Source organism: Centroberyx gerrardi, chromosome 6 (genome assembly GCF_048128805.1).
Source record: "Centroberyx gerrardi isolate f3 chromosome 6, fCenGer3.hap1.cur.20231027, whole genome shotgun sequence".
NCBI lineage: Eukaryota > Metazoa > Chordata > Actinopteri > Beryciformes > Berycidae > Centroberyx > Centroberyx gerrardi.
The window spans coordinates 15643511-15661081 of record NC_136002.1 but is presented as its reverse complement, the minus strand read 5'-3'; the positions used below and the strand labels follow the sequence as shown (position 1 = coordinate 15661081).

At 42.5% G+C, this 17571-nt stretch overlaps 1 protein-coding gene and 1 non-coding gene across 2 annotated transcripts in view; both read right to left on the bottom strand.

The window, feature by feature from the left end:
* The window catches only part of dync2h1 (dynein cytoplasmic 2 heavy chain 1), a 149404-nt gene that overhangs the window by 19951 nt on the left and 111882 nt on the right, over positions 1–17571 (bottom strand). The window contains exons 85-89 of the mRNA XM_071925082.2: positions 12668–12737; positions 11898–11983; positions 5158–5233; positions 4382–4608; positions 3685–3789 (exon numbers count right to left, since the gene is read on the bottom strand). Of these exons, the coding sequence (XP_071781183.2) occupies positions 3685–3789; positions 4382–4608; positions 5158–5233; positions 11898–11983; positions 12668–12737 (564 nt within the window). The remainder of the gene's footprint in view (positions 1–3684; positions 3790–4381; positions 4609–5157; positions 5234–11897; positions 11984–12667; positions 12738–17571) is intronic.
* Positions 13192–13265, bottom strand: trnat-agu (transfer RNA threonine (anticodon AGU)). The gene has a single exon. It is a non-coding gene; the product is annotated as a tRNA-Thr (tRNA).

The window sequence follows — 17571 nt, the reverse complement described above, 5'->3', positions numbered from 1 at the left end:
TCTGCAGCGTCCAACAACCAATACACACACATGCACACACACACACACACACACACACACACAAACACTCACAAATGATTTATTTATAACCACATGAGCATAAATATTGCAGAACATCTGCAACTGCACATGTGCTTTCACTGCAAACCGTGTTTGCACATACACAGCAACCACACAGATAGGCAACAAGAAAAACTACACACACACACCCCATAGGTGCACACATACTTGTACACATAAGTGCATGCACACATGCGCACATGCACATATGTAGAGAGAGTATGGCGCTGATATAGCATAAATAAGTGCCATGTCATACAGCATGTCCAGACAATTTTCACCCACAATCTGGGAGAGCAATCAGCTCTGTAATTGGAACAGTAATTAAGACTTTAATTGCCTTTCCCAGCGAAGAGTGTAGTGACAAGGCACAAAATGGCTTCCAATGTGGAAGTGTGAAAAGGGGAGAATTCCAGTTGGTAGGAATTTCTCCTTTGGCCCATACCCACTGACTAGATTTTTTGTTCAAAGCTGCAGAAACACCAATATCAGGACTTTGAATCATATGGAACTTTGGAATGCAGAATAAGCTGCTAACTAAAAGTTTCAGTGGCTTGGGGCAAATTTCTCATCTTACAGGGTCCCTGCAGGCCAACAGGCCTGCAGCCCTTAGGCCCGCAGCAAAAACACTATTAAACTAAACTTTGAGACTGGTCTATGAGACCGGTTTCAGTTCCCTCATTTGAACATAAGAATTTAGCCCTGGAAAGAGGCTGGCACAATATGGCTCCCATGGCAGTCAAATTCATAGCTGGCATAATTTTTATGCATGTGTGAGGATAAGCACGTGTAAGGGTGTGATCACACATGAAGAAATAGCTGAATATGAGCATCAGTCAAGACTGCAGTTTGCCCTTGTTTCATTTTGTTACGCTAGGCTTCCCCAGCATGAGTAACTGCTGGCTATCAGATGTCAACATCCATCTCCTTATACCCATAAAGCCTTGTGTTTTGGGGTTGTTTCCTGTAGTTGGTTTGGATTATGTTCTCACTCTTAACGGACCACACTGCAGCTCACTTGGAAGAGGATCAAGACCAGGATTTTCAGGCAGTCTTGGTGAGGATATTCAGTGCGCACCAAATGGCATTACTCTCAACTGCCCAAACGGAATAAATGGAGTAAAAAATAAACCGCAAATGAACTGCTCCAAACATGCTTGATGTGAACACGTCCCACCAGTGCATGGGTGCGTGCACACACTTAAGTGGGTGTTGGGGAGAGAGAGAGTGAGAGGTCACTGCTTTTATGAACCTCTGGGTGACTGTTTAATCGGTGTGGGTTTAGATGAATGAGAGCATCAGGCTGTGTGTGTGTGTGTGTGTATGTGTGTATGTGTGTGTATGGTTGTGCTCTGTCCCTGTCTGGATGGGCTATCGGTTCAGAGAGGGTACATCTGTGACCTGTATTTCAACAAGGCAATAAAAAGGGACGAGCGGAAAGGAGGATATGGAGGAAGAGGGACAATTGTTTTGGCAGCACTTCCCACTTCCCTCTTCTACTACACAACTATGTGAGTCTGTTTTTATGAGCGTGTGTTTCTGCATCTTTACATGTTTGCATCTTAGTATCTATATGTATGGATGTGTCATTTTATGAAAAACTGCTGCATATGTCTGGTTTCTGGTGTGTGCATGTCTTTGTATGTGCGTGTGTGTATGTGTGTGTATGTGTGCCTGGCTAATCTAAACAGGGCTCTTTGATGTGAGGAATGTCCTACCATCAGCACATTGTCAAATACCTTTCAACCTGGATATCCACCAGCAAAACACACGCGCGCACAAACACACGCACACAGAAAAAGTGCACAGAGACGTGTGCATACACACACAAATGCACACAGATGCGCACACTCAAATGTGCAGACACATACACACGCTAACTACACACATGCACCCACTTGTGATTTTACCTCTAGGTCCATAAGAAAACAAGATGAGAGAGAGATCAACCTATCTCCTGCTTTTCACATAGCTGGAAGGCATTAGTTTGTTTATGTGTTGAGCGTTCTCTGGATGCATAACCTTGTTGGGGAAAAAAACTAAACTAAATAAAACTAAACTACAGAAAAACCTGCTTATTTTTAATCTCATATGTGCTTATCAATGACTAAAATAGAGATAGATAAAAATAAAATAAGAGTACAGTAAAAAGGACAGTAACACCACTAGTTGTCTTATTTTAATTCCCACTCATTTGAGTGCACAGCCTTTTATTCTCCATAAGCCTGGTGTGTGCACCTCACAGCAAAAACAAGAAAACAGCCACTGCAGAAAGTGAAATTCAGATTCAGAAAGACAGATTGTTCAGTTTGACCTTGTCACTGGATATCATGCGTCATCAGGGGGGAACAGTTGGGAAGATTTGTCGACAGTCCACATTATAGACTCATCCAACAGTTTTGCTCAATGCCTTGATTGTTTCAGGCTGTCTCAACAAGTGTCTTTTATTTTGCTCTAAAAACACTTGACTTTCTTTTAGTCTAATGCAGCTGGCTGGTGAGTGTTAAGAGGCTGATGAGTGTGAAAAGGCTTATAGAACATTTTGTGTCAGTCACTAAAGCACACATTACATGACAGACATGTTGGCCAATGTCTGTCTTGAATCATACATACAACTGAAGAGTCTGAAGAGACTTGGTTCATCCTTTTCTGCATGTTTTCATATATTAAATATGGGAGTTTGTGTCCATTTTTGAGCTATTTATTTAGTAGTCGTAGGATAGTAGCATTACAGCAGCGCAGGAGAAAGTGAGAAATGCCTAGCTCGTGTCCCACGCTTTCGGTAATCTGTCCACCAGCCTGTCAATATTTTTCTCATTTGTCTTTAGCCTAGCCTGTCTCTTAACTGGCCTAAAGTTGACATGTCCCTCAGCAAACCTAGCAAGTGTGAAGAAGGAGTTTGATTTTAAAACTGCTGTCACTGCTTGGGGGCAGCTAAGAAACAGCAGGATCATCATGTAAGCCTCATGATGCCGCTGTGTGTGTGTGTGTGTGTGTGTGTGTGTGTGTGTGTGTGTGTGTGTGTGTGTGTGTGTGTGTGTGTGTGAGAGAGAGAGAGAGAGAGAGAGAGAGAGAGAGAGAGAGAGAGAGAGAGAGAGAGAGTGTGTGTGAGAGTGTGAGTAGGAGAGGAGAGAAGGAGAGATATTTTGTAAATAATCTTCTTGACCTTCAATGGAATTTTATTTTGCATTTGCTGCTTTATTTGAATTATGGGTCTGAACTGCCAGAAACTGCAAGAAATTGGGCATCAAAAATCTCACAGCTCCCTTCCAAGCCTCCCGCACATGGGAAGCTCCACCTTTTCATGCAATCCCAGGGAGAATCCAGGTGTCTGTGTGTGCTGTGAGTACCTGCACACTGAGTCTACTTGCTGTGCATGTGAGAGAAAGGACCGGCTGTGTGTGGTTGCATCTAAATGTGTGTGTGACTGCATGTGCGTTTGTGAGCATAAGGTGGGTGTGTATTGAAGAGCGTGCTTGTGTGCCTTCATGTATGCATTTGTAGTTGTGAGTTAGAAAGAGCACATATCCATGTATGCAAGCTTGCCTGTGTGTCTGTGTGTGTGTGTGTGGGCATGAGTAGGTTGGTGTGTGTGTGTGTGTATGTGTGTGTGTTTGTGTGCACCTGGGAGCTGGTGATTCTCTGGGAGGATCTCTCTATGTTGGCAGGCAGACCAAAGAATGCAGGCCTGTCGTCCTCAGGGAGATTCTCTATCACACTGCGGTAGTCCTGGAACACACACACACATGCACACACACGTGCGCAAGTAAGCACGCACGGATGGACGCACACACACAGAGACATGCACCCACATACAGATATAGATACAAACAGAAACAGATAGACAGACAGGCAGACACATACAGTACATACACATATTGTCACTGCTTGTTTACAGACATGTTATGCATATTGTTCTACTTAACAATGATGAATATCATGTTGGATGATAACTTACATAAGCCCACTTTTTTTTTTTTTATATACTGTACTTATTATTAACAAGCTGCGTCAACAGAATCCAAAGCCATAGAAAAACAGACAAACAAAATTGACTCTGCTCTATGAAAACTATAACCCAACCCTACATCGAATCTCAAGTTGGACATTTGCTCCTTTTTCACTTACCTCTGTGGCTAGAATTCATTTTTTGAGCATATACTGTATATGAGGTACTAAAGTTACAGCACTGCATATCTATGTTTTTGCTTGCGTATGTGTAACACCCATGTGTCTTGTCCTAGTATGGCACGTAAAACTGTGACTGTGATAAAGGGCTATATAAATAAACAACACTAGACTAAATAAACAAGACTCCTACCAGTATGGAGCAGGAGCTTGGCAGGCTGATCTGAGCCGGGAAGGAGTGTGTTCCTCCTCTGCTCTTCCTCTGTCCAGCTGAAGAGGAGGAGGAGAGGAGGTGTGCAGAGAAGAACTGCTCCAGGTAGGAGCGCAAGATGCGGAGATCAGAGGGGTTGTCGATGCGTCCGCCGTAGATGGCACTCTCCAGCAGGCCGTGGACAAACTCCCACTGGAAAGCTTTACCGCCTGAGAGACATCAAGGTGCGCGCACACACACACACACACACCAACACACACACACACACACACACACACACACAGAGACATTTGTAGAAAGGCACATGTAAACACAGTCATATACACATGCACATACACAGAAAGACACATAAAAGCACAAGAATGAGCACACAGGGAGAAGCAGATATGCATACAAATGAATACTTGGACGGATGCATTCATACATACAAACAAGCACACACACATAGAAAGCTATGTACTTACACACACAGAAAAGCATGGATACATGCGAACACAAAGGAGCACCATTATAAACAACAAAACAAGTGGATGCACATATTATCGCGCAAAAGGGCAAATGCACACACAGATACACACACAGCATAGAAATGCAAAGTGGTGAATTGCCCGGGTCACGATCTATCAGAGGCAGTCTAATTGAAAGAGATTGTCGATCAAAGCCCCCAAAGATTCCACTCCTCATTAGCATGTGTATGGCAGGGCAGAACACAACAGAGCAGTCCGGAGCGCTGCGAGGTTAGCTCCCAACTTTCCTACCTTCAAAGAGCCTGTCGATGATCTCAAAGCCAGCGCGCAGATCCGACAGAGAAAACTCATAGAACTTAGTCCAGCCCTGGAGAAAGCAGAGAGGAGGGGGAATGAGGATGAGAATATTTATTACACTCCCTATACCAATGACACAACATCTCAAACACTAATGGACTATATTCAAAACTTGTCCACCAAACACGAATGGATTACATTCAAAATTTGTCTGCTGAAAACATACACACACACACACACACACACACACACACACACACACACACACACAGTGTTTCAGGAGTGGAGTGACAGTAGTATCATCCATCACACATATTTCTTCTTTCCTCTTCTTCCTGCTATAACAGTCTAGTCACTGTCTATGTGTATCTATCTTAGAGATGAAATATACTGACCTGACAAAAATAAAGACAGCTCTTTGCTTATCAGTACAGAGTACAGTCCACTCTGTGTGTGTGTGTGTGTGTGTGTGTGTGTGTGTGTGTGCATGTATGTGTCTGTCTGTCTCTGTGTGCACATGCACATGTGATAAGCTGCTATATCTTCCAATCTGCTAAAATTTCCCCCCTGACCCTTAATAAGCCTACTAATCCAGGGTGAATAGTAATTTAAAGGTATTATCAGTATCAATAAAACCACCCGACACACACACACACACACACACTCTCCCTGTCTTTCAGCAGCGTCCTCCTTCACATTAACGTAGTTACTCTCTTTGACACCTGTGATATACCCAAAGTTTTGTAATGTAGCCCACTGGAACACCTGGGGGTTTAGCGCCTTGCTCAATGGCACATCAGCGGTAGTTGAGGCAGATCATCACTCACTTTCTCCACCCAAATTTCCCCAGGGATTTGAGCCCTGCAACATTCTGGTCACAAGCACACTTCTCTTACCATGAGTGGGTAAATCACAAAACTGAGATCACTCACACACACACACACACACGCATGTACGCACACACATTTGCTACATTATGCCTCAGAGCACAGAGAACTTAGATATTAATTTAGCTGTGAAGATTCAGGGAGGAAAAATAAGTCTGCTGATTACAACACACACATACACACACACACACACACACACGCACAACATACACGCCTGCACGCACGCCTGCACGCACGCCTGCACACTTACACGCAGTGTTGCTGTGATGGCCATCCCTGAGAGAGCCGAAGGACTGTGAAAGCATAATTGAGTGTGAGGCCAGTCTCAGTATGTGATTGTGTGTCTGTCGGTTGCATCTCGCTGCTCTCCAATCAGCAGTTATAACCTGCCCACTGATTCTGTGGGCGGACGGATTGGGGTGGGGGGGTGGGGGTGGGGCACACTGTGGTTTTTGTTGGCATGTTCAGTGATTGTTTGCATGCGCGGTGATTGATTGTGTGCGCTGTGTGTGTTCAGTGACTGTGCGCTTGAGTGTGTGTTCACTGGTTGAGTGTGTTCAGGCGTGTGTCTGCTTTATTTGATAAATGTGCATCTGTATGTGTTCACCGGTCGCATTCAAGCATGTGTGCTTTTATTGAATGTACATACCTTGGTCTGCTTATTCAATGATTGATTCAATGTATGGGTCTGGTTGCTGACTGTGTGTGTGTGTGTGTATATGTGTTCACTGATTGTGTGTATTTGTGTGTTCAATGATTTTGTGTGCGCTCTTGAAAGTGTGTTATCTAGTTCTGCGTGTGTATGTGTGTGTGCCAGACATGATGGGTCACTAGTCTTCTATTCTCTTCCCACCATCAAACAGAAACCTGTACTGCTGCAGTGGTTCTGCTATGATCCTCTCTCACACACACACACACACACACACACACTCCCATTTAATTGAGGTACAAATAGACATTTCAGCCCTACCATGTTTCAGTGAATTAGAAGGGTTGTATCCTGCCTTGCAGCTGAAAACCTGTCGCTCTCTCTTTTCCTCCATCCCCTCTCTCCCTACTCACCCATCTCCCTCTGAATCTCACTTTCTCTCTCTCTCTCTTTCTCTCACAATGTCTATTCCTCTGCTTTTCTAAATGAAAAGTGCTCTCCATAAGGGCACAGGCATCGAGAGAGGGAGGAAGAGAGGAAGTGAAGCAGCAGAGAATGAAGAAGAGAAGGACGGAGGACAGTGGATGAAGGGAGTAGGGAGTAAAGGATGGTAGAGTGGAAGAAGGGAGCTGTGATTTTCTCAGTAATTAGAGGGACGATCATGTTCTTGGATGAGAAACAAGATTGACCTCTTAAATAAAAACCCTAAACAGAAGAGAGGGGGGGGGGGAAGAGAGAGAGGGAGAGAGAGAGAGAGAGAGAGAGATGAGGAAGCATGAGAGGAGACAGAGAAAGAGATAAAGGCCACAGAAAGGGAATGAGAGAAAGAGAAAACAACAGTGGGGAGAGCAAAGAGAGAGAACTGGAAGAAGAAAGAGAGGGAGAAAAAGATTAAAGTGGGCACAGACAGAAAAAGACAGGGAAAAGAGAGCAAGAGAATGAGCAAGAGACAGAATGAGCAAGAGCAAGGAGTGCAGAAACAGAAAGTGCAAAAGTTGTAGCAATTTAATTAAAAACACGTTCTTTGCTACAGTTCTCCCTATTGTATTTGCCTTTAATGGGAGTGTGTTAATTGTGTGTTGATTAGCAGAGAGGGAGAAATACTGTACATTTCTGCTCTAACTGCAGACATTTCTTATTACTCTATCAGACAGACCACTCTGAAACATAGAGACAAATGAAAGTCCCAGCACATCAGGATAGATTGTGCCACACACTGGCATGTTACCAATTTGAACGGACAGCAGTTTAAGATGACAAGCTGAAACATAACACAGCAAACTGCAGCAAGTATCAAATCATTAAGGGTACAGTTCATTTTCTTTGTTTCTTGGTCCGAACCAAAGTGGAAAAGTTTACTGTAGTTGGTTTGGATTACGTTCTCTCTGCCAATGAACCGCAACGCAGTTCGCTTGGAAGAGGACCAAGACCCGGATTTTCAGGCGGTCTCTATGTAGTTATTTAATCTCAGTTCATCTTGTTATGCTAGGCTTTCCATGCATGAGTAAGTGCTGGCTATCAGATGTCAACGTCTGTCTCCTTACACCCATAAAACCTTGCATTTTGGGGTTGTTTCCTGTAGTTGGTTCGAATTACGTTCTCACTCCTAACGAACCGCATCACATTTTAAGGCGATCAGATGTGGTTATTGTGTGGTGTGGTTGTTGTGCACCCAAGTTCCAATGGCGTTGTTCTTACCTGCCCAAAAAAACGAACTAAAGGAGTAAAAGCTCCAGCATTTGACTGAACCACTCCAAACATGCTTGGTGTGAAGGCTGCCTGACTTTCAAATGGTCCAGACGTCTACAACTGTAGCAGTTATCTAAAGGTCCACTTTAGTTCAAGACACTCATAAACAACACAATACATGCCCCTGTTGTGTTTGTCTGAAACTGGAGTCTGTTCACTGTGTGTGTGGGTCCCAGTACCTAGAAATATAATCTCATTGTCTAGCTGTCACTCACTACACTGTCTAGATGCCATCCTGACTCTTACAGAGAGGAGGAACAGGCAGAGTGAGAGTTAAGTAAGTGTAGTTAGGCATGCATTAAACTATTTTAATGGATGATGAGAAGGAAGAGAACCACCCAATGTGACAGAGAATTCTGCTTTCATGAGTCATGACTGCTGCCTTGGGCATTTTGAAGGCATCTGAAACCCATTTATTCAGGCCATTATGTGTTATATGTTACGTTGAAACTAGTTAGTTTGACTTTAAAGCTGTGTCTTTGTTTAGTTGCACCATGAGACTTAAGGTACATCTTAACTAGTAGAGCGTAAACGGACCACTAACCAAAACATTGTCGCAGACAGTGACGTTTTCCCCTGCCGCACCGTTAATATAGAACCTGTTAATATAGAACCTCCTAGATGGAACCTCCCTGTGCCGCAGCTAGAGCTAAAATCAACGACTATCATCTAACCATGGCTACGCGATAACAACAGAAAAAGATTAGAAACCTTGGAAATTTGCAAGCGCCTACAAACACATCAACAAATAGGTACGTTATCGAGTATAAAGTAGGCTATAAGGATTCATGTTAGTTTGCCTCCTATACCCTAAACCAGTCATCTAGCCTAGATAGTAGCCTACAACTAGGCTAGAATTAATATAGACAACAAGTGACATCACGCGGTTTAACCGTTATTTTCAACAGAGCAAAAGTTAGGCATTTCCCCCTCATTAACCATTATTGATGGCTAAAGAAAGTTGTAGATTTTTTATTCGTCAGTTCAGTGATCTAAATTCATGTCCAAGATATAAGTCAGTGGTTCCTCCTGTCCCCCCGCAGTGTTGTCGCTCTCCATACTACCTGAATGTCTGGAGCATCTCTCCTTAGCAGGTGAAGTGAATTGAAGTGGAGCAATATATACATCGGGAATGTAGCTTGTTACATCATCTGGGAGACTGAAATATTCAGATTATTGAAATATGCTGTATATCGCTATTTATATCGCTGTATAAAGTAGGTATTCTGCATAGATGAATACAAATAAAAACTCCAAGTGTCTATAATACTCTATAATACTGGTTAACACCCAAGTCTGAACGCACCACTGGGGAAGCCTATAAAATGTAGCCTAATTTAGGCTCCGATGCTGTGTGCTGTGTGCTGTCTGCTCGGGGAAAACGAAAGCACGAGTATAAATCAAAATCATTATACTGTTCAAAAGGATGTAATCCGTCACGGAGGACGCGTTACCGACATAAACCGCCCTGGATTTGTCCCTCCTGCTCTTCCAGCAAGTTATCCCACCTGTCAAATTGATGCGCCATGCCAATGGTTATTTTACGGAGGACTTTACACCTAGTAGGAGGTAGGTGTAAGTTTTAAGTTGTAACTTAAGTCTACGTTGTAACTATTTCAGTTGGTACAACTGTTAAAATTTTAGTAATGCGTAAACTCGGACTTAGTGAGACTTTACGTTCAAACTAGCCTACGTTTGAACTTAAGTTCAGCTGGTGCAACTGGCTGCTGGTCTTTTTGACATGTGGGTGTGATATGAGTTAGGGCCTAATATCTCAGGCTATTGTTTGGCATCATTTGCCATTGTATTTGTCCATTTGTTATCTATTTTGTGCTGATTCATCATTGCCTTGGGTTTCAGCTGAGAAAATGAATAGTCTCGTTTTCACTACAGGAACATAAATTGTCTAATTCCTTCCACTTTCTATCTTGTTACCTAGAGAGATGATTTATCAACAGGGCTGCGGTTTTAAATGAAGAAATGGTGTGTTCAGTCTCTAAACATTTTGAGGTGATCCTGGCCCTGGTTAAACATATCCTTTTGATTTATTTAGAGCTGACCCCGGTCCTGTTATGAATATTACAGCCGAGTTGCAATTCAATGTAAAAACTGAGTGAATACCACCACCTAATGCAGCAAATGAGTGTGAAATAAGCTGTAAATTACCTTTTAGTATATACCTATAATGTTTAATAATCCCAATTGTAAAATCCCTTGATGGTGTATGTACCTCAGAGACTTTATGTATTCCCTCTCTCCCTAAAAATGTTTGTGATATTCTAGAAATGTCTTCTTCTATTCTTATTAGACTTGACACTGCAGACCTTTTGGTCTAAGAGCAGTGTGCCTGAAAAATAAGAGAGGAGGGGACTGCTTGGAAATCTCACCGCTGTAGGGGCTGTTTACATCGCTCTAGGTGTGATGCATTTTATGTATAGTGTGTGTGTGTGTGTGTGTCTTGCCTTTCCAAATGATCATGGGATCAGGGGTCAAGTGGCCATTAATATGAGTAGAGGCTTATATTGTTACAGTACACACATACACACACAAATATACACAGACACAGACACACACGCACGCACGCACGCACGCACGCACACAGACACACACGCACACACACACAAAGACTCTGCTGGAGGCAAAATACAAATAGCAAACACATGTTATTTATGTCCTCACTGACCAGCAGTGTGATACTGGTGACCTGCATTTTGCTGCCTCCACTACCTACTGCTCCTCTCTTTGGGGATGTTGTTTTTTCTCTTTCTCCCTGTGTGTGTGTGCACATGTGTACACTACATGAGTCTGTGTGTCAGTGTGTAAATACATGAATCCCTGTAAATAAATGAATTTATATTGTTTATGCCCTTGTTATTAATTGGTTGGGGAATAGATAAATCATTATGTATGTTTGTTTATGTTGTGTGTGTGCTATAAATATCAACAGCATCTTGATTCATTATGTACTTGTGATTAATTATAACCAATGTGGACATAAATCATTCTTATTTGTGTGTGTGTGTGTGTGTATGTGTGTATGCTTCCTTCTGGTGGTTGTGTTTCTCCTGGCAGGCAGCATGGAGCAAGGCCAGACAATGTGTGCACACACTTTTATTAGGGTTTCACAATACCTCAATACTACCCAAGTATCTTGATTTCAGAGTATTGAAGCATTTAAGTTATACTCAAAATGTTGTGTCTATGTGGGACAGCAGCACAGGGCAAATAAGTGAAAGAGCTGGTTAGCTAGCCTGTTTGTACCATTGTCCTATCTATGTACCTACGACTGTTCCAACATTTGAATGTGAATAAACACATTCGTTTACTCTTTCGAATGGCATCATAATACTATTTGGTATTGTGATATGAGGTCTGGTGTAGTATCGTAGGGTGCAACTGTAGTATTGCAACAATCCGAGTCTGTATTTGTGTCTGTGTGTGTATTGTACCTGTGGTATGTAGTTGCGTCTTTCCTGGCAGACGGCATGGAACCAGGCCAGACAGAACAGAGACTGGGCTCTGGCCAGGACACCTCCTACAACACGGACACAGTCAGCATCAGTATCACAAATATCATCCAGAATAATCTATCACTGTCAGACTCAGAATCTCAGTGGTTTTATAAGCATTTAGACTCCTGAACAGTTGAACATGGACAGTACACATGGGAGCATATGGGGGTACACATGTCTGTCAAGTATTGTTTGCCAGCGTATATTCTCTCTACCTTGACACACTATTGCAATAGGGTTGCTTTCATGTTTGGCATTTTGAGTGCCATATTCAATTAAAACCATGTCTACTAAGAGGCATGCAAAATGGATGTAAAATGTAAAACGCTGGCAGAGGGCAGCTGTAACATTAAATTAAAGCAAAGTATAAGGTATTGAAGCTTAGGGCCAGCTCATTAGCCACATCTGGCATATTAGCAATTTTAATAGACTGCCATAGACACTGAATTCAGGGATGCAGGATGTAAGCTAGTCATTCAGTAAAAAAATAAAATGGAAACATGTATTATTTTGAACATTTCTGAAAACATTTGCATCACTGCTGGGAATGGGAGTCAGAGCAAATTGCCACTAACCACAACATTGACTTCAGCTCCCTATTTCAAAATTCATTAATGGAATAGAACAATATTTGACTGAATATTAGCAGGGCGAAAAATAGAAATAGACTAACATAATATAATATAATATAATATAATATAATAAACCTTTACTGATCTGCTCAGGAGTCCAGGACTCGTAGGTTCTCAGCAGGTTCTTCTTCAACCCTGGAGGAGCCTGGAGAGGGAGAAAGAAAAGGAGGACAGATAGACAGTGAGGGACAAGAGGGGAGAGATGGAAGGAGGAGGGGCAGGTTGAGAAGTGGAGGAGGACATAGAAAGTGAGAGAGGAGAGAAAAGAGAGAAAGATGGGGGGCATTTTGTTATGATTAAATCTTCCAAAATGTTATAAAGCATTTAGATGAGAAAACTAGACCACCGATTGTCTTTATAAAACCACATTACCACAGTACCTGCTCTCTACCAACAGCCTCTTTTGTCCTTTGCTTTGTTAAAGTACTTGATAGCAGTTGAAAGTTCAAGTTACAAAGTCCACAATTTGATATAGTATGTCAACATCATACAAGCACAGAGACAGCGCAAGACAGCGAGACAGAGGGAGAGGGTAAACAAGGGGGAGACTTGCTCATGTGCTGCACTGTAAGCTGATATGGGAGATGTTGGGAAAAAAAAGGCACCGCTGGGATTTGAACCCAGGATCTCCTGTTTACTAGACAGGCGCTTTAACCAACTAAGCCACGGCGCCAGATGGCAGCAAGAAGATCAGCAAAACAACTCGAGAGCTCCTTCAGCCATGCAGGAGGGGAGTACTGGAGCTAATTTTAACACTGAAAGGGCATACCTAAAAGCAAAAGCCTCTCTCCTAAATTCCATTTATAAAGAGAGACGTAGAATAGAAAGTAGACTAACAGGATGAAGAGAATTAAATAATGGATAGAGAGACCTGGACAGGTGCATGAATATACACTGACTGTACAAAACATTAGGGACGTCTTCCTGATATTGATTTATAGCCCTTTTTGCACCATCCACATCTCAATTGTGTCAAAGCTTAAAAATCCTTCTCTAACGTGTTTGCTTCTCTTTTTCTACATCTTCTCCTTTTGTGATTGGTATAGATTTAATAAGGGAAATCAATAAGGATAATGGATCCTACCTGGATTCACCTCATCAGTGTACTTCATGAAGAGGTAAATGTCCTTAATATTTAGTACTTTTGGTGCAGACATTAATTAATTCAGAAAAAAAATAGTGTCTGGTCCTTCCTACATCATCTTCAATTATGAATGTAACTGACTGAATACAAATTGGTCTATGGGAAATTTCACAAATGGAATACATAACATTTCCAGATTGATTTTTTTACAAAGGGCAGAGCAGACCTTATTTTTGTCTTCAAAGCATAAATGATTGACTTCTCTTGAAAACATGCAGTGTTGCCAACTTGGCAACTTTGTTGCTAGATGTAGTGACTTTTCAGATGCCCCTGGCGATGAGCGAAAACTATACCAACTTTTTCCAACCATTGGAAAAACAAAGTTGTGTTTGCTGGCTGATGCCAATGTACACTACTTCTCTGTCTAATCCACACAGGTCTGATGATCACAGCGCTTCCCATACACAATATAACCCCTCCCTTCACTGTAGGGGGAGAACAGGATCGGTGCAGCAAATACATACAGTAGATATGCAAATTAGCATATGATGTAATCTGGCAACTTCTAGCAACTTTCTGAGCAGCCAATAGCTACTTTCCTTGGAAGAGAGTTGACAAGACTGTGTGTGAGGCTCAAACTCACAACCCTAAAATTATGAAGCTGATAGCATCAAAAGAGATTGAGTGCATGAATGAATATGTACGTAATAAGCATATCACAAAATGTGTTTGTCACAAAATGCTTTCCAGAGCAACAAAGGCCGTATATACAGATTTATACAAGAAATCTGAAATTTCTGATATCTTATATTAAACCTGAATGGAGACTGGCAACAGCCAATGAGAACTGAGCTAGAGAGAAAAAAACAAAAAACAGTTCCACTTCCATGTTTGTCTTGTTTCTGTGTTGTAGTAGCGTGAGAGCTCATGTTTTTGTGAGACTGGGGGATTGAATTGTGAGAACTGGGTAGTGTGTGATCCCCAAATCCCCAAGTGTGTGATTCCCAAATCCACTTTGCCAAATGTGTGCGCCTCTATGATGGCAAGACCAAAAAGAAGCTGTGAAAGCCATTCGGTACGTGTGATGTCCAATCTTTTCACAGTCTGTTCAGTTTTGGGGTGTTTTCCGAGCCTAAGCCAACAGCCGGAGTCTGCAGGACCAGCAAGCATATGACAGGTCTTTCTCCCCTTCCAACATTCCTTTATTAACAAACTAACTGGACTGGTCTGACAACACGGAGGCACTGTACAAGAGAGGGCAGAGAAGACTGTTCATCTTGAGGAGGCTCAGGTCTTTCAAAACACTAGAATACATTCTATTGTTCTTTGTTGTATCAGTTGACAATTTGCTGCTGCAACAGGACAATTTCCCCAAGAGGATCATCCAAGTTTCATCTTATCCTTTGTCCTTTCACCGTTAAGCAAGTAGGGTTTTAGTTCTGTGTTTAGACACTATCAGTCCAGCTTTCATTTTTTTCTTGTTATTTTCACACAAACCTTGTGAAACTGTTGCATCCTGGTTCAGAGGTTTTTTCGCAAGGACATTGATAGACTTTTAAAATATTTCCCCCCGGTTGAGATTCAAACTCCCATCTTTCAGAGTATAAGACTGACACACTAGCTGCTGTGCCAACAAGCCAGGCAAAAATATATAGTGTCTACTCCAACACAGAGAGGGGAGGAAGGGCTGGGCCACTAGTAGGGATAAGGCTCTTGTGACTATAGATTGGAAACAGTTTTTACTGCCATGGTGGTTTGTATTTTAACCAATTCAAAACCAGTAGTGACATAACAAGTGTGCTTTTATGCATTATTGCAACTACTGTACTCTATTGTATGTTGTCTTTAAAAATTCCACCTGTTAACACCAGTGATGTTGTAACCAAGATAATCACTGGACAAAATACGTAATTCATGTGTTACTTCTTGGTACGTGCATGTCCAATGGAAAAGCGAGGACCCGGTCCATGCTTGGGGCTTCTACCGTACTGCCTGGTGTAAAAGCGCACACTGTATTTGCCTTATGCACGACTCTTAGGGCTCTGTGTGGCCTAAAGAGTGCATATCATAATTCCCCTAAACACTGCACATTGCAAGAAGTGTTAGACAAGAACAAAGAAACGAACACACAGAGTGCGTCTCTATAGAGGTCCTCCCAAGCACCGAATAGCCTACTTGTCTCTCCTCAATATAGATATACCTTTGGATTTAAACTTAAATCTGTCCAGCCTTTTCATAACACTGACTGTACAGTCAGACAATTCAATACTGTGTGTTTGAGTGTGTGTATTTGAGAGAGAGAGAGAGAGAGAGAGAGAGAGAGAGAGACGCCTACAGGCTGTTTATTAATAGACAGTAGCAGCTGACAAGGACCTTCCACCATAGCCTCAGGGAGAGAGAGATCAACTGGACTCTGTTTCCCTCCGGGGACCCTGTTTTTGTTTGAGTGTGTGTGTGTGTGTGTGTGTGTGTGTGAGGGACAGAGTGTAAGTGAGTGAGTGACAAAGAGAGTCTGAAATCTGTTTTCCTTGAATTGTAATCATGTTATATGTGTAGACAATAATCACAAAGTAGTAAACATGTTGGCAAGAACAGTGCAATTTTCTGATGAATGTATATGTTGTATGATTTATGTGTGTGTGTACATGTTTGTTCATATTAGGTTACTTACTTTTCCTGCAGTTCAGAAATAACACATCAACTTGATTGGCAATGTTCAGGCTGCATGTGCATAAAGTATGTCAGTGAATTTGTGCATGTAAGTAATTGTGTGTGTCTCTGTGTGTGTGTGTGTGTGAGAGAGAGAGAGAGAGAGAGAGAGAGAGAGGACAGGCTGTCTGTGCAGCATGCTTGGCTAGTGAAGCAGCTAACCCCTTGAGCATGACTCCCATCAGAAACACACTGAGCCCTACAGCACGCATCACTAACACACCACGCGCTGCAGGCTTCTGCATCTCTCTCAGACACATGCACATGTGCACACTCGAACATGTGCACACTCGCACATGTACGCACACACACACACACACACACACACACACACACCCTGCGGTGGTGTGAGTAGCCCAGTAACATGGCCCACAGATCACAGATTCACACAGATCAACAGTCAATGTGTGCGGTCATATCTGTATTGTGAAAGGAATAGGGTCAATACTCAGAAAGTAAAAATTACAATATAGAGTTAACATGGTGTTGATCTGTGTGTGGGTGGGCGAGCATTGGTGTACAGTGTGCCAGCCCATGTGTGTGTGTGTGCATGTTGGTGTGTAGTAAGCAGTGTGTAATAAAGAGGGTCAATACTCAATGCTAAACTTCAATGTACTGTAGGAGTTACGGCTTGTTCACACAGCACGCGTAGCGGCCAAGCACCGCGATTTTGCCCGCGAGTCGCAGTTGGCCCGTTCACACCAGAAGCGTATTTCTCCGCGCCGGCCAGCAGCTCTCCTGGTCTACAGGAGGAGAAAACCCCGTGGAAACAGGCTGTAGGCTGCTTACATTGTGCTCCAATAGCCACCAAAGCTTCATCTGTTCACTGCTGTCCTTGTAGAAACACTGCTGACAGCTCACTGTACTTTTCCACATCAGGGATGAACTTCATATCTTCCATCTTCTTCACTTTCTCCCTTTCTTCACAAACTCCCTCATATCAAAGCTGTCACGTTTATTTGTTTTCTCAGCAAGAGTCGTGACTTGTGATCAGGCAATAATTAGGAAAGCCTAGGGGACCTAGATATCTCTCTCTCCACCTCTCTCCCTCTCTATCTCTCTCTCTCTTTAAATAATGACATATAGGCCTAAATAAATTAAGTAGCCTATAAATAAACAAACCTAAACATGTATCCTTGTTTACTTTTGTGGTAATTCAGTAACAGACACAATTTTCAAAAGGCAA